Source organism: Cimex lectularius, unplaced genomic scaffold (assembly GCF_000648675.2).
Source record: "Cimex lectularius strain Harlan isolate CLEC.00 unplaced genomic scaffold, Clec_2.1 scaffold115, whole genome shotgun sequence".
NCBI lineage: Eukaryota > Metazoa > Arthropoda > Insecta > Hemiptera > Cimicidae > Cimex > Cimex lectularius.
Genome location: NW_019392707.1, coordinates 1,298,145 through 1,320,551, shown reverse-complemented (window position 1 = coordinate 1,320,551; position 22,407 = coordinate 1,298,145). Strand labels below are relative to the sequence as shown.

Genomic DNA, 22,407 nt, shown 5'->3' with positions numbered 1-22,407 from the left:
AGAATATGGTGTACATAAGGTAGACAGGCTATAGGTTAGGCACGCTTGTGATATAGGTTAGCTGGCTTACTTACAAAGGAAATGGCTATGATACCTGGGAAAACCATTCTACAACCTCACAAATCTTGCTATTTTCCTCTGAGAAGAATTCTATACTTCATAAAAGAAAGGAATATCACCTAGGAAATCCATTAGATGGGATTGGCACAACAGACAAAAGTTGTGGCAAACAGAAAAGCACTAAAGGAAAATATCCTTATGACTCCATACTGAAAGGATATTGATTAGGGTTAGGTTAGGTAGGCTTAGATGATGTATGAATTAGATTAGATAATACTGATTATTTAGGTTAAAAATTTATGTAAAATCGTATGTCTAGGCTAACAAACCATGTAGCTAGTGGTGGTTGTTGGTGTGCAAATTGGTGAACATTCATTTAACTGGTCACCACTTGATCACTCTACTGTCTTGTCCACATAAAAATATTTTGGCTTGTGAAATGCACACTGAGTGATGATAAGTGAGAGAGTAGACAAGCCCAGTAGTGATAAAATGCCGATCATTGACATGTAAAAAAAAATTTGGTTCAAAAACTCTGTAACATAAAATGTTACATTAGTAATTTTACTAGTAAACAAGTAAAGTAATTTCTGTTGTACTGGAAGGTTTAATTACTCATTGGTTGTATTGAACAAGGGGCCACACTTTTTGATTTTTTTTTTTTCAAAATAAAATTTGAAGGGTTAATTTAAACAACTTGGCCTCCGTACCTCCCCCCCCATTTTTCCAAAGTAAAAACGGATTGAGTGGTTGCAATTGGAGGCTACTTTAAAAAAATCTTGAATTTTTGAAGATAAAAGAAATTTTTTTGGATGGATAAAGGGAACTGAACATTTTTCATAGTATATCTTAAAATAAATTTAAAAATAATCTTCTTTTATAAATATTTTTTTTTACATTTCACATCACACCAAAATTTACAGTATATGCTTTAGTAATAAATACTATATTGGTGCTAAATTTTGTCAGTCGTTATCAGGCTTGAGTTGCTCTCCCTCCTCACTTATATTCCAACTATCATCTTCCAAAAGATATTCACCATAAAAAACCGAATCCTGTAAACAAAGAAATAGCAATAGATTAAATACATCAAATGTTATCTTACCTGATAAAATACTCATTTATATCAATAAATAGCATGCAAATGTACAACCTGTTGCACTGACTTTTCATAGTGACTCATCTCTCATAACAAAAAATGTGCCAGAATAAAGAATAAATCAAAATTAGAAATAGGCGATGTTGATCTTGAACAAAATCAGATTCTACTTAGAACCTGATAAAAGAGAACCACCTACCAAGAATGGTTAAATAATGGTACCTATGTCCTATTCATCTGACAGATTTTCACACTGGAAAAGGTCATTTGAATTAATTCGGTTGATGATTTGATCAGTCGAAAGTCTATCGAGCCAATTTTAGACTTATGTTGAGGTGAGCGGCCCCAAAAGAGGGCTTCTTCTGCTTGGGTTTCTCCTGGGGCCGCTCACCTCAACATAAGTTTAAAATTAGCAATTGATTATCCAACGGCCGACTAAAACAAGGACATGTCTATCGAGCCATTCAAATTTCACAAAAAATGTGTTTTAGCCAGGACCAAAAGTATTGATAAATTACACTTTTTAGTCTCAGATTGATTTTATGCAATTTTACAGCTATATTAAAGGATAAATAAAATATGTAGTTTTCGAGTAATATTTTAAGCTTTCGCAAGAAATAAGCTTTTCACATTAGCGTTTTTTAAGATGTTGAAGACCTTTAACTTCAACCACCAACTTGATCACAGTGCATCAGGAAGAAACATCCTATAAAAATAGTATCCAATTATTTTAGAAAAATTGAATTTTTTAATTAAATAAGATGAAAAATGGGTCCAAAAATATATTAAATAATTTCGCTGGATATGTAAAATTATTTTTTATATTTTCAAAAAGTTTTAACTTAATGGTGACTTGGAATGGCTGATGATTATGTGTTCTAGTTAAAAACAAATAACAAAACAATATGAATATAAAGAAATATGCTGTTTCAATGTACATAGGCAAGTCCGTTTAATTTTTTCTTTTTTTTATATAAACAATTTTACTTGAAACAAATTTCCTATTATAATTTTTCTTCTTTATTACGAAAAATATGTATGCACATACACCTGTATGAATGTTTTTTTTTCTTTTGAGAAAACAATACAATTTAGAAAAACAAAAACCATCAAGAATGAACAATAAGAATTTAAAGAAAAAATATATATTTTTCATAAAGAATATAAAAAGAATGAAACATAGCAAGCTAAACTAAGGAATAGAATAAAATGTGAAATCGTAACAAGATCACTGATTTTTTCTTTTCTTTAACAAACATAAATTACATAAAGCTTTAGTTTCCAATACAAAAACATTACACGATTAGAACACAAAAAAATTAAGCGAATGAAAAGTACATATAGCATAAATTGTCTTGTATGTACATATAAATATGTATTGTATCAGGGAATAATATAATTTATGCTTTTGCATAATGGGATTATTAGATAATCATATTAACAGAAAAATATTGGTAAAGTGAAATTACATTTAAAAAGACAACAAAATACAACACACACATAAGGAGAGATATTTAAATAATCTGACCTTATGGGGTAAAATAATTATCTTCGATGAAATACTCATCGACTTTGTTGTCGATGAAGGACAATAATTCATGGAGTAATAGCATAAAGTGCTCTTCCGTTGTTTCGTCAAATTTGCTGAAACCTATGGCCCAACCTAGTCTGACGAACAGTCTAAGGAAATGCACGGCACCATAAATTTTGGACATTTCAGCATCTTCTCCATGCTCCCTTTCAATAGCGTTATATTGAGCTTCCTCACTCCGATACATTAACTGCGGTCCGACCATTATGTCAAAATATTTTTTAACACCAACTGCCATCTGCCGCCTGCTTAACGTTATATCTTCTGGTTCGCCTTGCTCTTTTGCCTCGGTAATCTGGAGGAAGTCTTGTAAGATTTGATGCACCGTTATCGGTGGAGGTAGTTTCACGAGCATCTTCTCTTTATTAATAACCCTCCAATCTTCAGCGAGGCAGCCAATCAGGTTTGCTGGCAACTCGATATTAATCGTGTTTAAAACCTCATCATCATCCTCCGAATCTGAATCAGAATCAGCTGAGAGAAAACGATCATCAGAATCATCTACTTTATCTTCATCAGGTGGTGGCGAAGGTGCTGGTGGCAGCACCGCATATTCTTCCACCAAAGCTCCTCGCTGAAACCAAAAACAACCTGCTATTCAATTTATTTAGAATATTATCTCATGTGCTTGTGGCTTTGTCAATTTTAATTTTCAAGCAGGTATAACAGCCACATCAAATTTAAGGCAAAATATATCTAATTTATATAACTCATTTTTCTTTGTCACTATCATAGGAAAAACTTCCTTGATTAATTAAAAATTATTTCCGTCCTCCATTTTTTGTCCAATTAGTAAAAAAGAACAACCAATATTTATCATTGTATAAAGCATAGCTGGGTGATTCAAAACTTAAAACCTAGGCTGGGCACAAAAATTGCAAATATGATATAACTGGGGATTTTTCTCACAGAAGATTAACACTATTTTCAAAACAATTAATTAAGGTTAGATACGCCAGCCGAAGATCGTGGGTTCGAATCCTGCTCGTGCCAATAGCTTTTTTTCATCTCAACTAAAAACCTTAATTAATTGTAATGATTTAATTGGTCAAGCAGACCACGAAATTAGTGAATTTATTTTCAAAACGTTGGCACGATAAAGAAAATGTTTTTCTGAAACCTACATCACACCAGACCGCATCTCACGATTTCTGAATAACTATTTTCAAATTTACATTTCAAGAAATGAGTACAAAATAGAAAAGTTGAAAAATAGAAATGCAAGCAAAATAGAAACCTATTGAGAAATTCTACTAACAAAACTATAATTAAATATTATGAACACAATTTAATTAATCAAGCCATGAGTACAGGGTGATCACTACTCATGCAACAATGTCAGGCTGCTTCTACAACTCAACTCCAACAATTAAGTTTGCATGAACCATGGTATGATCTCAACCCTTTCACAGATATTCATCATTTTTTCAACTATCTGTTTTTCGTCATAAATCTACTCATAGCTCAGTTTTACCACCCAATCAAATCGTTAATTCTGTATACTGCAAACAAATAGGGCAAATAAAGTCAGCGATTGAAGAAAAATGACAGGCTAATCTCAAGGGGGATCGTTTTCCACCAGGTTTTCATCCTCACTCTTTACAAATGCGCCAGAACTTAGAGCTTAGTTATGTATTCGATTTTGCCATTTCAAATTTTTCATTTATTCTTGGCTCTGTTAAAATCTTCTAATCGAAAAGCTTTAATTCACATGAGTTCTTCGCTCAAAAACCTGAGAAGTTCTGTGAAGGATGGACTTACAAAATTATTGGAAAGATGGTAAAGGTATTGGGTGTATGCATTAATTTTTTTGCTTTTAAAAACCAAACTTTAAAAAATATAAATGTATTTTATTTTTAATCCAAAATGTAATTTCCTTTGTTTATCTATAGCATACTTCCAACATTCTGATAGCAGAAATTCTTTTTGTAAATGTATGATAGTTTAGACGAGAAGAAACCTGTACGTCTGATTTTCAAAGCATTTTTGTTCAAAAATTCCCCTACATTTTATTTGGTTGTCTAAGGAGTGGAATAAGATCAAATTGGAAGAGCGAGGTCAGGAGTGTATGGAGGGTGGTGCAACCGTTGCCAGCCTAACTCGATGATTTTTCTCTGCGTGTAGCTGTATGTGGCCTGGCATTGTCATGGTGAAACAAATGTCGGGTCTATTCACCTGGGCAGGACACTATTCTTACAACACTGCCCCAAGGCACTAAGGCCCTAGCTGCACACAGTATACCTCTGTTGTAAGGGTTTGATTATGTGGTAATAGTTCCTAATACATTATTCCTCAAATATCCCACCAAGCAGACAAAAGGCCCTTACAAGTGGGCGATACTGCTCATTATGTTAGCATTTCATTTTTCTTGCAAACAGTCCTTCGGCATTTAACATTTTTAACATAAAGGACCCACTTCTCATCCCCAGGACCAAAAAGGAAATAAATCCTTCTGATCCAAATGCCACCAACTATACGGTCTTTCTTGTTCCTGAGGCAATTCATCACAATGTAACCCAGAGATAGAATTTTTCTTTCTATTTTTGTGTGATGTACCTGACATCTCTCTGATAGTTAATCTGTCCTCATCCTCCAATGCGACTAATAAGTCATCGCTTTTAAGCTCCATGATGATGCTGGTCTTTGATTTGTCTCTCTCCATTATGAAAACGGAACCACTGTTAACACACTTCAGCTACTATGTTTCACCATAAATACTACATAAATTTCAACTGGCATCTGCCGCTCTATGTCCCAGATCAAACTTCAACTCAAAATGTTATCTGCTTCCAGCTTGTACAGTTTATTCTAGACTGGCTTTTGACATCGACTTTCTTAACAGTCTCTTTCAATAGAGCTTTTCCCACGATAGGGCTAACAAGGCTAGTAAGCAATAATTGATCGTCTTTGTAAGGATGAAAGTCAAAATTTGAAAAAAGAAACAACTTATGCAAACACCCTAAATATATGAATTTATCATAAAAAACAAGACTTATTTTACAACCCGATACTTTGATATTACTTGTAAAGTGCATTTTAAAGTAATATATTTTTTTTTGGTCTTTTTTCTCTCACAATAACAACCCTAATTTTCCTTGCTTAAACTACAGCTAAGCAAGGTTTTCATTCAATCTTATCAAAATTGATCTAAAACCGTACAATCAACAAAAAGATTTTTAAGTTCGTACCGTATCTTAAAATGATTCATTTTAAATAAATTAAATAATTAAAGATTAAAAAATCAATCTGAGACCATACTGAAATCATTTTATAAAAGATAAGAAAACGATATGATAATGGTTTCATAAGAAAACTTGAAGTTAATAATTAAGTTGAATTGATTTCAGCTACTAAACATTTATTCTACTTATTTTTAAAATTATCATCAAATGTTAAGATGCACTGGTGGGATTTTACTATTGAAATATTGAAAATTACACATTTTTTATTGTCTTATATTTAAAGCAAAGCATTAGGACTACGCTAGACTGCAACGCCTCTAAAATGCAAAAATAACTTTAAGATACTGAATGTGCCATCAAATAATATAAACATTGTTACACTATTTTTTTCTTTCAAGATTTATAATTGTTTATTGCCCGGAGCCTCCCTTTGATGGGCAGGGTTGCTAGTAACACTAGAAAGTAACAATGGACATAGTTGTGTGTAATCCTTTTAAAAAGATAGTTCTACTCAGAGTAAAAAGTATTAAAGTTTTACTGTGAGTAGGAACTCTTTTTAAAAGGATTGAACACCGCACTCACTCTACCATTCATCATTATATCCTACTCTCAGACAGTAACCAACAACACAACACTGATAATGGTAGAAATTAAAATGGCATCTGGTAGTCAAAAACTACCAAGCAATTTTCCCTCAAATTCAAAATTTTCATACACTAGTCTTATCCTTAATTGAATTAAAGATGAAATTCATAATGGAAAAGTGAGACGAGTTAGCACCAAGTTTACTTTTTTCTAATAGGGTCAGTAAATTAGCTGTTATAGATAAGCATAGGACTGACCATACCAGGAAGAGAAAACAGAGAAAGCACCTTTTCATAGATCGACCATTCAGAATAACTTGTCATATCCTTGAATTGTCCAGATAGTAGGCTAGATAGCTAAATATTCCTCTTGGGAGAAAAATTGTAACACTTTCATGGCGAATGAAGTGAAAATTGCAAGATGGACAATTGTGCATTTTTTTAAAATTTTTATTGTGGAAACAAGGAACTGGAGAAGTTCCCCATGAGTACTGGAGCTTTAGAAAATTCAGGTTCTCTTGAGACCCAATCCCACCGGACCTTTCATTCAATTCCACTCTATTTTCATTGTGGCCACCGCTCCCCTTAAATGGTGAGAAAAAACACAAAAAAACAGTGAAAATTAAACCACGAACGCGAAATCTACTATTCAAGAGTCGCCTTAACCACTCGGCTACTACGGCTCCCTTCAACCAGAATATCCTTTCACAACTAGATGAATGAGCAAACCGACATCATAGAGTTACCTAAGTTGAAAATTAACCAAGCTTGTTTGTTATGATATGATAAGATAAGCTAAACATCAAATTGAAAGGGGAAGTTTTTAAAATCCCTGACATAACAGAAAGTTAGTTTAACTGACTTGCATTAGTCCTAGGCATGATTAATGTTTTTGTTAGTCATGACAAAAAATGCTGTCATGGGCGCCAGATTATTTGAAAGATCAGTTTATAGGTAGAAAGTAGGTGTTAAATGAAGTTGAAACCAAAGCTTGAAATGTTTAACTTGACTGATTTTTGCTTGTAAGTTAAAATTAAAAAAAAAAAAAATAATAATAATGGTGATAATGTAAAATATGCCAAAATATGAAAGGAAATTGGTAAAAGTGAGCAGTTTTGAGTTACCTCTTCTTCGTCTTCCTCTGACACTTCGTCGGCATCCTTTTCCTCGGCTGCGATGGACGGTCCCGGATTCTGCGGCTTGAAAGCTGTGATCCTCAGCCGTTTGTGCTTGTCCAAATTGGTCAAGTTCCTCCTCATAAGCCTACTCTCAGCCATCCACTTTTCCCAGTGGCGTCCGGGCCCTTTGTACGAGACCCTGCACAGGATTTCCTCCCTCTGCTCGTCGTACTTGGACTCGACGCAAATCGCCTCGCAAACGACGGCCCCGTGGAAGCAGAGGACCTTCTCGTTCGTCCTGAATTTGAAACGGATCTCTTCCATGGCCGAATCTATAAAAAAAATGGTTGAAATCATTTAGAGGCTGGTTATAGACGAAGACGGTTTTAGTACTGCCTAGGAAACTACCTTATCAACGTCACAAGGGCTTTCGGATAACGCACAAACTAACCCAACCCCAACGGGAATGAGACGAGATCCCGAATGAAGAAAAGCAACAAAACGACCGCTAGCAACTCTAACGCAAGCCGTGACAACTAAACACCACTATTCCTAACAAGGGTTACGATATCGAAACAAAGTATCGAGAGAGTAGTATCGATACGCTTAATAATCCTACCACAAAGTATCGACACTTTCCAAGCATTGCATTGAATGTTTTCTTATTAATTTTGTTTTTCTATCATCCACATTATTAATTTGCTATACTATTTAGTTGAGCCGTTTGAGAAGGAATAACGGGGAGAATTTGAAGGTGTTTTGCCAAGTTAGCAGTATTAACACTTCAGGTTCTTGGATCATTACTTAGCCGAATCTTTATCTAGGCGAGTAAAATAATTGCGAAGAGTAGTAAAGTTCCGTAATCATAGTAAAATTAATTTCATTTAATATCTCTTCACTAACTCACTTACCACCCTCTCCCTCACAAACTTCCACTCCCTCCACCCGTACATAACCCCCTACCCCGAACCCTAAACACATCTTCTCGAACCTAACCCTAGCATCCTTAACTTCTCTACCCCGAACCTTAAACCCTACTCCCCGAAGCTAACCTTACCATCCTTAACCCTTCTCTACCCCGAACCTTAAACCCGGCTCCTCGAACCTAACCGTTCTCTACCCCGAACCTTAAACCCTACTCCCCGAAGCTAACCCTACCTCCTTAACCCTTCTCTACCCCGAACCCTAAACCCGGCTCCTCGAACCTAACCCTACCTCCTTAACCCTTCTCTACCCCGAACCCTAAACCCGGCTCCTCGAACCTAACTCTACCTCCTTAACCCTTCTCTACCCCGAACCTTAAACCCTACTCCCCGAAGCTAACCTTACCATCCTTAACCCTTCTCTACCCCGAACTCTAAACCCGGCTCCTCGAACCTAACCCTACCTCCATAACCCTTCTCTACTCCGAATTGTAAATCCTACTCCCTGAAGCTAACCTTATCATCCCTACCAGCTAACCTCCCCCTACCAGAACCCTAACCCTTCCCCACCTCGAGCCCTAACCCTTAAATTTTTATTTCTGTAGTCATAACAATCCTAGCAGGGGATTGTAAGATCACATACACACTTAACAAACAGCGATCGAGAGGAGAGATGCTGGCCGGCGAGGACAGGTAAGTGAGTGAGAAGGAGAGAGAGAGAGAGAGAGTGAAAGAGGTAGCGACTAGCGTCATATGAAAGACCAAGGCAAGCTTATATTATATCAATTTTCAAAAATTTCTTTTGTCCAGTTAATCCCTAACCTCCTTTCAGTACTAGAAAATAAAATGTCATTTCAGTCTACAGTCTACATTTTTCTTGTATTAAGTATGACATACCTACTGTTTAAAAACGAGGATGAAACAATGTAGAAAATTTTAAATAAATTATTTAACAAAAACAATAATAAAAACTGATTTAAAAAAAAAATCAGAATTGACAATATTCTGATAGGTTTTGTGTATGCAATAATAATAACGCGTTGTGTTGATTTTTTTTTTACATTTTTATTTTTTTAACATCCTCTGTAATCCAAATTTTTCAGTAATATGAATACTCCCTCCTCCTCCACAGTGATTACGTAGCATTACTAAGACAGCAGTGATTTGACCCCTTGTCCGCGATACCTTAATAGGTGGTTAGTTATAAAATCCTACTAAGAAAAATATTTTAAGAAATAAAAATAAACAAAAAATAAGGCAAAAACAATTATTTTATTGATATCATATAAATTTGTGCCAATACCTAAAATATGTAAAATATTTTTTTTTTTTCAAAATGGTTAATTATGCCAAGCCCAGAGACTTGCTATAATTCAGTTTATAAGGTCAGGTATGAGTGACAGGAAGAAAAGTGAGACAAATGTCCATGCCATGGATAGCCAGTTGTTTTGTTGTGGAGCTGGAGGGTTTCCATTAACTTGTTCTTCGTCCGCTGGCCCTGCTCCTTCCACAACAGGTTCGTCCTGAGGCCCGTATCTTAGTCTGTATCTTTCAATTTCAATGTAAAATCTGTAAATTTCAATTTATATGGAACTTAAAATATTGAAAATAGTAAAAAAGTTCACTCACAGTAACACCATCATAGTAACAACCAACAAGAACCGGATCGGAGATGAATAAAAATAGACAAACATAAACAAAACTCCAAAACGGAAGTATATATATATCCATTCAAGAAGATCGCGGTTAAAGTGTTCATCTTCCTCTTCATTTTCCCCTACAGCTGCAGGCTGGGGGTGAATTTGAGCAGCACCATCTAAAATTAGAGATTCTGCTTATTCTACTGTACATAATTGGAAAAAACCTGACATTTTTTAACAATATAGGAAAATACTTAGTAAGTCAACGCCTTTCCCAAGAACACATAAATAAAGTAAGCACACAAACTTTAGTCAGTTTTCTTTATGTAGATTTCTTGATGTTTTCCCAAATTTGAAAGAAAAATAAAGCCAAATTTTTGTATATAGGGTAAATTCATGTCTTACCATCTTGCTCAACTCCTGCGGGCCTTTCAACAAAACCTTCTCCATCTGTTCCTGAACTAGTATCATCAGAGTCGTGTGTGAGGGGAATGTTATACATCAATTCAGTCCTGATAAAAATTAAAACTTTTTTATATTAAGAATTCGTCCAAATTACAAGGGAATGTAAAAAACTTACATTCTTAGATAGCTATTCAAATAATTAATGTATGCTTGATGCACCCATTCAAATTCATCCTCTTGAGACTCTGCATTTCTGTTACCGGATAAACGATTGATGGGACACGAATACCAAGGTGGGTTGGTCAGCATTGATGGGTAATAACATCCGGTGTTTTCAGTAGGCTCTAAAGTGACAAAACACTAAGACTGTGTTATAAAATAAACATATATATATTTTGTAGCTACCAGGACGAGTTGAGGATGCATCACTGCTGGCCTGGAGTGGTGATGGTTGAGTTGGATTTGTAGTGACATTTGTTGTTGCAGGAGCAGGAGATTCAATACCCACATGAGGACGAATTGGGTTTACAGACACCTTAACAGCACAGACTAAGTGAATTGTATTAATTTCCTGTCCATTGTAAGTTTTGATGACATCTGACAGCAAAGTGGTATCAGTAAGTAGTTGCCCGGAATAAATCAATTTCTGATCTTTTGGTAGCTGAAATAATACAAAACAAATAAAACCAAACTTTCAAACAAGCTTAAGAAAAATTTCACATCTTACCGGTCGATTTGGGTAGACTTCGAACAAATGCTCTTTGAGCTGTTTTACTGTCCAATTTCTTTGGCAAGTTATTTTTTGGTCACCAATTAATTGGTTGGGTGCTTTCACCAGAATAATAAGATCAGCAGAGGCCATCTGAAAAGATAAAATATCTTCAAATTAATAAAATATACCTCCAGATCATGACAATAAAAAGTGAAAATATATAACTGCTTTCAACCTATAGAAATGTTTTCCGAAGAAGTAATTAGTTCTTTTACAGAAATATAAAAACAATTTTCTTCTAATTATTGATATTTTTATTAAAATTGTAATAATAGAAACTGAATAAAGAAATAATAGCTTAATCAGAGTAACTTTGTAACGGCAACACATTGGGAATGTCCTATTCTTAGGCGTGCCAAGACAGTTTCTGGGTTCTTCGAATGTCTCTTAAATTGAAAATGTTCCATTAATAACGAATGTGTCTGACTCAGTAATTCTTAAAAGCTCAGGCAAATTGAAAGAGGTTCCTCCCTTGCCATGAGAAAACCATGGTTAAGGTATGCCTATTCTTAGGCATGCTCCATGTTTCTTCTTTACGGCATGTTCAAATTCAGTCAATCACCTTCTGTGATGATTAATTTGGCTGCTCTGTTTGCAAGAGAATTACCACGAATGCGACTATGCCCCAGTATTGTTCAAAGTTCCCCTGGTATAGAAGGAATACGGGAAAATTGCTATGGCCAACAGCCCTGCCAAAAATCTGTATATTACTCAAACCAATAAAATTATATATTAAATTAGATTTTAAACTATTATAAATTGCACATGAAATGCAATTTAATCTATTTAAAACTCCATTGAATTAAAAATTATACTTTAACCATTTAAGTTATTAAATAGTGAATCATTTTAAAACTTGATAATTGATATAAAACAAATGAAATACTGAAATGCATTATGAAATTAATTAATAATAAATTAACCGTAAGCATATATTACGTACAAATAAACTTTCCTTCCTTGAGATCTAGACAAACAACTGTGTTTATCAAGAGAACCATTTCATAAAAAAGTGCCTTTTGAACAGAATGTTTATCCGGATTACAGTAAATACAGTGGTACATTGCCATAGAAAAGCACCTTGCCAGATCCAACAAGTAGAGGCATTAAACATTCGACAAAAACACAAACTGTCATAGTTTCTCAAGAAGTGAACTCGAAACAAGAATGTTTTCTCAGGTTTAATATAACAGAAATAATTTGGAGGTAGCTCATCAAATATGCAAATTATGTTGAAGTTGATGTTAATCAGTGTGTAAGAATAAGATCAATAAATTGTGGATTTGTGTGGGTGTAATGAAAATTTTAAAATGTGTACTATGAATTTGTTCTTATAAATTTTAACTAGTTGCTATGGTATCTGAAAAATTTGTGAATGGTTTCAAAAAAGATTTACTTTTGTTCTAATATAACAAGATTATTTCAATACTTTTGCATATGCACGAATATATTGAACTTTTTTTGACTTCACCATGAATTCACAGATTTACACATTTGCCATTCAATCCAATTAATTCAAACATAATTATAACTTTAATACCTGTCTAATGTTTCACAAATTATCCGCTTCTAAATATTAATAATAGGCCAATGAAACATATGTTCTTAAAAACAATCAAAACATCTGCCATTTTTATTTAAATCATATTCACTGTACACAACATACATACATTTTTTAATGTCTTAATGTAATACAGTACAAAAAAAATTGCAAACTTGGTGAACGGCAATTGAACCAGAAAATACTACACCGACAGGGAAATAACTCCGCCCAATTGATGTTTTTACTTTTCTGGGCTTTGAGAAAAATTCTGTTGTCAATTTTTCTCATTTTTTAAACAATGAACACTTAAACTCTGTCCAAAATTGGATGGAGGATTTTGCACATCCAGCGGCACTTATTAAGGATGGCTGTACCATTAGACATGCTAGTTCCTTGCAATTCTGCAAGATGCAGTTAGGTTTTTCAGGTTCCTACCTTAGTAGGCTCTACGTGCGCTAGGGCAACCAAACCGCAGAACGACTGTTTTATATATATATATATATATTTTTTTTTTTTTTTTTGTTAGAAGTTTAAGAAGTAAAATATATAAACTGCTCAGAAAAGGTTAAATGAGTGGGTTAATGGGGCTTTTCACTCTGTCAGAGAACCTGAACTGCCTAGATGAGCTTCAATTACCAGGCAACCATCAATCTTTAGACAAGTGGTCAGTTGTTCTTTTTATTTGTGAGACAAAATATTTCTCTATGAACTCCGGGTGGCAAATTTTCTCAGTTTTCGAGGTTGGTTTGGGCAGGAATTTGAATGGAGAGTAAGTTGGTTGTGGTTCATAGAGGTTCTTTGTCATTTTGGTATTGTGTGACCAAGGTGACATCAGCAAAAATGTTCTTCATATGCGTGATAATGCCCCCCCCCACCATGTTGCTCACATAGTCCTAATGTTTCTGCAAAAACATGTTAATGTTTTAACCAGTCTTAAATCCCATCAAACATAGGTTAAGCTCAGAGATAAGGAATAACTTGTGAAGCCCTTCCTGATATAGACCAGAATCTTGAAAGGGCTCTTCTAAAAGAACAGAAGAATTTTGCACTTAAATTTCATCTGTTGTGTCTAATCTCTGCTAATGATTTTTCTGGAAGATTTTCAATTTTTTAATGATCTCGCATCTCGATTGCGGTCTAGAGCTCCTCATTACAAGATCCCAACTCTTGTGTACATCCTTCAGGCCTTTTCCTCACCCAGGTTCCACTGACTCTTCTTCCTGGCAATATCTGCCCAGGTTGGTTTCTGCCACTCCGAGTCTATACATATGCAACCAGATCTGCAGTGGCCAGCAGACCTACTACTATTTTAGTCCTAACTCATCCTAGATTTAATAGTACTGCCATTAGTTTCTGATGAATGATCATTTGATGTGCTTTCTCACATGCCTCCGTCCTAAGCTACATTTGAATGGAGGACTTAGTTTTAATCCATTGTCTCATGGACTGAGTCGACTGCTAACTGGCTGTTAGAACTGAGTCAATCTTCAAGGAAATTTGAGATCGCCAGTAAAAACTTAAATATGTCAATCTGTAAACATATTTAAGATTGTTTTGCTCTGATGATGATCTTAAAATAGGTCGAAAGCTTGGCAGTAAAAACTTAATTTGCTTTCTTTCAAGACCATACCTTGATCCAGAGTGTCCATGAATATAGTTTTACTCAGTTAAATTTTTTATTTAGCTATACCTATAGCTTTCTTTAAAAATATCTAGTAAACAACAAAAATATAAAAAATAAGTATTGCACCTTAAAAATTAATAATAATAATAATAATAAGTATTGCAACTATTTACTTAAATAATAATTAAAGAGGGTGGCCATTATTTTTGCATCTCAGTATTGATAGGTTAATTTGTCCCTTAAATGATTTGAAAAGATCTTTAGTACATAAGAGAAGTGCAGCTTTAATCTGAATGTGAACATGTGTCTTGCCATTTATAAATGCAAAAAGTATGTCGGTGTATTATTAGGCAGACAAAACATCCGTTTAATAAATAATCTTTGCATTTTCTCAAGCTCCTCATAGCACTCATATCACCATACTTGACAACCATGACAAATAATAGCCCACAACACTGCATCAAAAATTTTATACATGCACGGATGTCGATTCCACTCCATACCATAACTGACTTTTTGACTGTGACGCATGTTACATGAAGCAAAGCGTTCGCTACACCTTTTCTACACAGTCCCAGCAATATGATTGGCACAATCCAATCTGGCACCCATCTGTGAAGAGAACCACCATTATTCAGGTGTCCAAGCAAGATCTGCGAATAGTCTCCTTTCCACTCAATGCTTCTCCTCTAGAAGAGAACCTATAGGATGTCTAGAGACTAGGCTATTCTCACGAAGCCGACGATGACTATTTTACGGCTCATCCTTACAATACAAACTGTTTGGAGTGACAAAGCAATAAGCAATCGTCTCTAAAATTCAGTGGCCCTTAAACCACTGTATCGTGGACAGTAGAACGCAACACACACGATTTGGGCTATGTAACGCTATGTCCTTCGTTTGCGAAAGCATCAGTCTGCATCTGCTAGACTTAAAACCATGCTTTTACTTAATAATTACTATGAGTTCTAAGTAGTTCCTCTTTTTTCTTACTTATGTAATTTGTTAATATATGTTTTGTGTTCTAAGATGCTATCAAATTAATGAATTCCAGCAGGTGTAAATAATTAATAAAAAGAGGTTTTGTAGCAAACAAAAGTGAAAACAGGTTTCCAGGACATGACTAATATTATAAACAGACAATATCTAAAGGGTCTAAAGCAATTATATTATCAACTAACTCTTTATTCTAGATAGTTTTGTTAAAAAACTTATAAATAATAAATAAATACAAACCAGGAGATCTTACCCTTTGTAGGCAAATGAAATATTGATGCGTAAAAAAAATTAAAAAGCTGTAAAAGAATGCAAAGAACTGACGTGTATATTCTTGTTAGGTAAATGTAAACAAATAAATTCACCTTTATTGATGATCAATGCTGATTCTTAATATTTTATTTCACCCCCTCGAGTTATCCACATCTGGAATTGATATTTGGAGGCATTTTAGTGGAATAGAGATCCACGAGCCATCCCAAATCGGCTGGCAAGGTGACCCACTGATCGATGCCTTTGTGAATATAGGGAATTGAGCCCAAAACAATTGGGCACAATCTTATCTTGGGCTATCTTGACAAATGTGGGTAAAACGTTGGCCAAAATATATAGGGTGCCGATGGCGTATCAATTCCTAAAGTGACGTCATTTTTGGAGATGAGTTTTCTGACTAAATTCAAACTCGCATAAAAAATTATTTTGTCTAATCACAAAGAATATTTGTTTATTTTAGAGATACAAATAGGGCTTAAAGCCCCCTCACACGTACATATCTTAGAAATAAATTTAGTTGTATAAACATAGTTAAATAATACTATTATTATAGCAATAATAATAATAATAATAATAAAACTGATAGTTAATGCTATGTGGTCGATCTGGGTCACTCACAATTTAGTGCCCCTTTCTCAGGAGTCCAGTTTTTTAATGCGTTCACTTAATTACTTGTAAAGTAGCTCAAGTTTGGAGGTTTGCTCTAGCTTGGTTTTGAATGTAGTGCTGTGGAATATTTTCATACTACTCAAACAGCACCATTCTAAATTCCTGCAAATTCCCTAGCATCAGTGGGGCGACTTTTTACCCTCTTTCACAACTCATCTCTTGATAGGGTTTAAGTTGAGACTACAAGCTGGCCACTTCAAATGTAGCTCGTTCTAAATATTCGCCAATGATCCTATCTGGGTGGGGCCTTGTCATGCATAAAAATAAAACCATCACCAATTAGTGACATATAAGGAACAACTTCTGATAACACTCTTCAATGCATGGCATAAGTGTTCGGGAACCCTCGATGAAGATCAAGTTAGAGCGACCTTCCATAGAAATGCTTGCTCAAATCAAAACACTACCACCTCCATAGCTTCTTCTCCAGGATGAAAATGTTGTGGAGATGTATCGCTCTTGTTTTTCTCCAAACCGTCTCTCAGCTGACAGAAGACCGCAAACAAAACCTTGACTCATCCAAAAACAAGATTTTAGTTCAATCTTACTCAGACCAATTGATTTGTTGTATTGCGAAACTTAACTGAACTGTTCTGTACTTTGTCAAAAGTTCTGCATGGCCTTCTCGCACTTAATCCAGCTTCTGAAAGTCTTCGTCTTACAGTGTCATTAACATTTCTAACTTGTTGAAGTTGTTGCTTGATCTTAACAGTGGTAAAATGTCGATCACGGCATTCATTCGAAACAATAAAATGATCAACTCTCTGAGATATGACACAGTGGCGACCTTATTCATGCTTTCTTGAGTAACCTCCAGTATCTTAATAGCGATGGAAGACCCTTTGGACAATTGTTAAGTACCGTGGCCACATACGCTTGACTTCTTCCATTTTCCAACAATGCTATGATTGTATCACTCAAACAAAAGCTTAAAAATGGTACAACTTAAAAATAACAAACCATCGTTACATTAGAAAGAAACTTTACAGAAAAACCAGCAAAAAGAGACTATTCAAAAATTTATGGACGAGTGGAAGATTTTATTTGTGTCTTATTTACCAGTAATCCTTAAAAAAGAACCAAAGTAATTAAGTTAATTAATGGAGGATTATCTAAGAGATAATTCAAAATATTAAGGGTGGCTACTTTTTCCTCTCAGTGTATGTGCTTTATGTAAAGGCCGATGTAGACCTTCTTTTGGTTTTTAAGTTTAAACTCCATTTTAAGTATGTGCTGAGAAGGATTACACAGACCTCCAGCCTCCTGACTTACCAACTAAAAACACCATTGCGACTTCAGTCCTTCATTAGATGATTTATCTCTCTGGAAAAACCAACTATCAAATTTAATATTAAAGATGAGAATAATACTTCAGGAATAGTCTTTGGTGAATGCTAGAGAATCAAGTACATTATATGTAAATTATTTTCATTCACGAATGAACTGCTGATTAGCTTGATAGATCTGTGTTGGATATTTAAAATGAGGGGTGAATTACATTACCTAAGTTTCACTCGATGGTTTGAAAGGAGGGTTGAGCTATGTTCATTGTGTAAATTAGGGGCAAGAGAGGGTTATTATTATAGCAAAATTATGAAGCACTCTCCAGATGACAGATACCCTAGCTGTATGTGTTGTATTTACCTTCTTTTTTTACTAGGTAAATTCATAAATATTCTTACATGAAGTATCTTATTACATTAATAATAATAATAATAAAGCATTCAAAATAATAATGATTTGGAATGAAAGCTCAAATCTGCACATGTATGTACATGCTTAGTAACAAAAGGGTCTCTGCCCGCCACCCTTGGTATTTGTAAAAATTATTATGGGTATAAACGTATTATTTTTTCAATTAAACAAACATAACACATTGAAACAGCAAACTCAGACAATTTATTTAGCACTCTCAAAAATTCTACAAATAAATTTTGATAGCAACAATAAAAGTATAACGGTTTTAGAGCAATTATTGGATGCAAAAAAGTCTACCCACTCTTGGCTGTTGAACAGAGAGATTCATAGTTTAAATTAATATGTTGAGGACCATAGCTTCAGTAAACAATGAGAAATGTACACAATGGTTCAGTAACCGATAACAAATTGTCAAAATAGCACCAATTGAACTACGACTTGATATATGCGAATTAATTATGAAATTACAATCTCACGGCAAATATTTGTGTGCAATTAGTAAAATAGTTGATTATGGGCCCTCAATTATGTGACAGACTGAACAGGTACTGTGAATTAAGAAATGTAAAGAATAGCTGCCGATCAGGCAGGCCGGAAAAACTATCGTGTACATAAACATGTTATTCTGTGGACCATAAGAGACGCTGTATCTCTCCCTGGGTGTCTCTCTCTCCATACTTGTACAATATTCATGAGTACTGAACATTGCGTAAATCACAAATCATTCGTTCATTGGTCAAGGCCATTAATAAAACAGAAAATAACTTCATTTATTTATTTTGATTTGTATAATTGAAGATTTAATAAACTTTTTTTTGGATAAGCAAGTTTTCCTTTTTGTTTCAATAATGGCTTTTCATTTTATTTTTCCCTCATGCCACCTGCGCACTCTGCTTATTGGCCGGACTTGAGCTAGAAGAAGTTGGGCTTGCAGATCCTCCTGAGAGGAACCTCTGAGGACTTTGAGACTACCAATCCTCCAGGAAGTAAGGAGCAAGCTGACACCATTGGAATTTCAGAATCTACCCGCAGAAGAGTAGTCCTTATGGCTGAAATATATATATATTTTTTTAAATTAAACACATGAACAATATGTGAATAAATTATCAATGTAAGGTTTAGACGTGTTTCCTAGTGACCTGTTGTTTCATAATTTGTTGAAGTCGTGAGGAGTGGTCAAGAATGAGGTATTTTAGAAAAACACCTTTTTCTAGATTTGGAGGAATTCTTGATTCAGCTGGTCAAGAGAGTCGTTAAAGACGTCAATATTGTTACTAATTTTTTTTTCTGGTCCGGCTGTTTTTATAAATCTAAGTCCTACTTTAATTTGCTGAAGTCGTGAGGAGTGGTCAAGCATGAGGTAGTATAGAGAAACACCTTTTTCATTTTTTTTGCCGATGTTTTGACCTTTTTTCGGGTCATCTTTAGGGCATAAAGTGTGATGCTATTAAAGGTCGAAACATCAGTAAAAAAAAAATTAAAAAGTGTTTTTCTAAACTACTTCATACTTGACTGCTCCTCACGACTTCAACAAAGTAGGGTTTAAAAATGTGTGTTTCTTAATGATCTGTTGTTTCATAATTTGAAATAAGAGGACCCAGAAACTGATTGCTGTGCTTGAGAACCATTCTTAACTCCAGCGGCCAGCCTACATGGTCTCTGTATGGAGCGAAGGCATGACACGCCTCTATTATATGGGACACATCGAGCAACCTTTTTCTGCATAAGGGGCACCTGCACCCTGCCATCATCCAGGAAGATCTCGCTGTGTTAGGTATTGTTATGACGGTATGTAACCCTTGTTGAATATGGATCTGGCTGCAGGAGGAAAGTACAGATAGGGATTCTCCAGGGTTCTGTACTTGGCCCTTATCTGTGGTCAGTATTGTTTGATGGAGCAATGAAATTACTAACCACAACACGGGATTTAGAGCCTTCGCCTATGTAGATGACTTGGCTGTTATTATTCCAGGTGACACCAAGGCAGAGCTGGAGAGGAAAGGTGCAACTCTGGTGGCTGTACTGAGCAAGTGGTGCCAAACAATCAAACAACTGCTGGCTCCCGAAAAGTCTGAAATTATATTACTTAAGAGATCCCACAACATGCGGTCGGCGGATTAGTGACCGGACTCTTACACAACCCTGGTCCTGACATACCTGGGTGTATGAATGGAAGCGGGTCTAAGTTTTGATGCCAGCCCTTCATATGCGCGAGAAAAGGTATGAGCACGCATCGCAGCCATATGCACCCTGAATGGTGCTTTATGGGGTGCTTCATATAGGACCAGACAAGTCTATTACTCGGTGTTGTGCAAGTCCATCCTGCTATATGCCGCCTCAGTATGGGTACACAGAATCCGGGCAATGGCTGGATGATTCTTGAGTGTGCCCATCGCGCAGCCCTACTTGCTGTCACACAGGCCTACCGGATGGTTGCCCAGCATGTGATTGCTGGCCGACCACCCCTTGATCTGAAGACCAAACCCCTTGTGTGCAGAATGGGAGATGACTAATGATTGCTCACTATGTATTCCCATTACAATGGAACCTGAGGCCATCCCGTGGATGATAAAACAGTGGGAACGACACTGGGACGCACCGACGAATGGAGGGTATATGCACCAACTGTTCCAGATTGTCAAGTGACGACTTTAGATGGGACACATCACAGTGGATCATTACATATCATAGTTGTTGATGGGGCACGGAGATTTTGCTGCAAAATTGTATGCATTCAGGCGAAAGACTGACCTCCTGTGCGAGTGAGGACGTCTAGACGCAATTGAGTATGTAGCCCTCTGTTGTGATAACCACATTGTTCCACAGACATGGTGGCTATGCGAAACCAACATAGAAGCCCTCCGATGTGCGATTGCCACCCCAGCAGAATATAAGGCTACCTCGAAGATGTGGAAAACCATAATGTGGCATAAAGGATGGCCAACATAAGAGCACAAAGGAAAAGGAGGAAAGAAACTCGGCCCTTTGGGCCTTGCCAGGGGGCAAGCCCCCTGGACCCCCGGATGATTTTTTTTTGAACCGACGGCTAAAATTCAGAAAACATGGAACATGTTTTAGCCGCGCAGAATTAATGTAAGTAATTGTGAATAAAGAAACAATTGTAAAACCGATGACTCACCACTATCTCAATCACAATAATTAAACATGCGCACTACCTTTTATTGTTTCTTTGCTTTGACTAATTTCTTATCTACTGTTTTCAGCTCTTCCATGAAAGTGTCCGATGACTCACAACGTTACAAAGCAATCTCAATCAACATAATAGCATTGGTTGTACGAGAAATTTATTAGTTAGCAGTAGGTGTATGGGAAATCTATTAGATAGCATTGGTTGTACAGAAAACAGCTCTTCCATGAAAGTGTCCGATGACTCACAACTTCCGTAACGTTTTTTCCGGACGTTTTTAGCTGGGGGATGATGGCTAAAACATGTTCCATGTTAAAAGGAATGCACGTGTTGTTTTTTCCTTCTCCCTCCTCATCCTACACCTACTCTTTGCCAAACATTCTCCACCTGAATACCTCTGTGAGGCCCATCCTGGACGCAGTAATTGTGACAAAGTGCTCGGCAGGTGGAGTTGAGATGCGACCATCAGTACCAAATGATTCAATGATTATTATTGTTGGTATTAATTAATTTATTTGTTTAATTTTTAATTTAATTTGTAATTAACTTTTTTCTCAGCCCATTCCCTTCAATTACAAACCGCTTCTGTCTATAAAAAAAAAGCTATACAAGAAAATAATAAAGTCTAAGAAACTGTAAAGAGCTGGCAACGGCTTATGAACAGTATGATAAAAAAAAGAAGGCCAAGACCTTGCCGTGCTAGCCAAGTCATCTACTCGGCCATACCTTTACCAACCTAAGTTCTTGGAGGTTAGATTGAGGTATGCTGGATTTTGGTTCGTCTTTACAGACGGGTCTAGGACTGACGAAGGTGTGGCGTGTGCAGTGTACCGCGAGGCATCCACTGCTCCCACTGCACTGTAGCGTTAACACAGCAGAACTGTGTGCATTTTGGCACATGCTTGGGGTGATTACGATGGTGGCTCTGCCTACCTAGTCTGCAATGACTCCCTCAGCGTGGTTACTGGTGTCCAAGAAATACAACCAAAATGGTATTGCAAATTGTATCTTTAGTTTTAGGATTTGTTGTATTTATCAAAAATTCTAAAGATTTACTTCTTTATCAAATAATTTATTTAATA

General features: G+C 35.7%; 2 protein-coding genes across 6 annotated transcripts; both read right to left on the bottom strand.

Annotated features, from left to right (window-relative positions):
• Nucleotides 1-2,288: 2,288 nt before the first annotated feature.
• LOC106666924 (mortality factor 4-like protein 1) lies at nt 2,289-8,179 on the bottom strand. The gene is made up of 3 exons (XM_014394463.1): nt 8,043-8,179; nt 7,641-7,966; nt 2,289-3,324 (listed from the first exon to the last, which is right to left on the bottom strand). Exons 2-3 carry the CDS (start codon nt 7,956-7,958, stop codon nt 2,689-2,691), a joined length of 954 nt encoding a protein of 317 aa, XP_014249949.1. The 5' UTR covers nt 7,959-7,966; nt 8,043-8,179; the 3' UTR covers nt 2,289-2,688.
• Nucleotides 8,180-9,877: 1,698 nt separating this feature from the next.
• LOC106666925 (homocysteine-responsive endoplasmic reticulum-resident ubiquitin-like domain member 2 protein) lies at nt 9,878-16,134 on the bottom strand. 5 transcript variants are annotated; one of them, XM_014394466.2, is made up of 8 exons: nt 15,903-16,125; nt 15,778-15,836; nt 11,330-11,464; nt 11,008-11,263; nt 10,778-10,946; nt 10,603-10,709; nt 10,187-10,373; nt 9,878-10,126 (listed from the first exon to the last, which is right to left on the bottom strand). In XM_014394466.2, the coding sequence occupies exons 3-8, from the start codon at nt 11,462-11,464 to the stop codon at nt 9,931-9,933; spliced, it is 1,050 nt and encodes a 349-aa protein (XP_014249952.1). In that variant the 5' UTR covers nt 15,778-15,836; nt 15,903-16,125; the 3' UTR covers nt 9,878-9,930. The 5 variants fall into 5 exon arrangements, with proteins under 5 accessions (XP_014249952.1, XP_014249951.1, XP_014249955.1 ...); XM_014394465.2 differs by having other exon boundaries at nt 15,791-15,836; XM_014394469.2 differs by lacking the exon at nt 15,778-15,836 and having other exon boundaries at nt 9,878-10,099; nt 15,903-16,134.
• Between the last annotated feature and the right edge of the window lie 6,273 nt (nt 16,135-22,407).

What these genes read in the sequence shown, in the direction of transcription:
- LOC106666924 (XM_014394463.1), bottom strand. Translation starts at nt 7,958, where the DNA reads ATGGAAGAGATCCGTTTCAAATTCAGGACGAACGAGAAGGTCCTCTGC. An exon ending in CAGAGGAAGACGAAGAAGAG is followed by an intron (nt 3,325 to 7,640) that starts GTAACTCAAAAC and finishes TTTTGGTTTCAG; the next exon opens with CGAGGAGCTTTGGTGGAAGA.
- LOC106666925 (XM_014394464.2), bottom strand. Translation starts at nt 11,464, where the DNA reads ATGGCCTCTGCTGATCTTATTATTCTGGTGAAAGCACCCAACCAATTA. An exon ending in TGCATCCTCAACTCGTCCTG is followed by an intron (nt 10,947 to 11,007) that starts GTAGCTACAAAA and finishes TTGTCACTTTAG; the next exon opens with AGCCTACTGAAAACACCGGA. An exon ending in GTTACTATGATGGTGTTACT is followed by an intron (nt 10,127 to 10,186) that starts GTGAGTGAACTT and finishes TGAAATTTACAG; the next exon opens with ATTTTACATTGAAATTGAAA.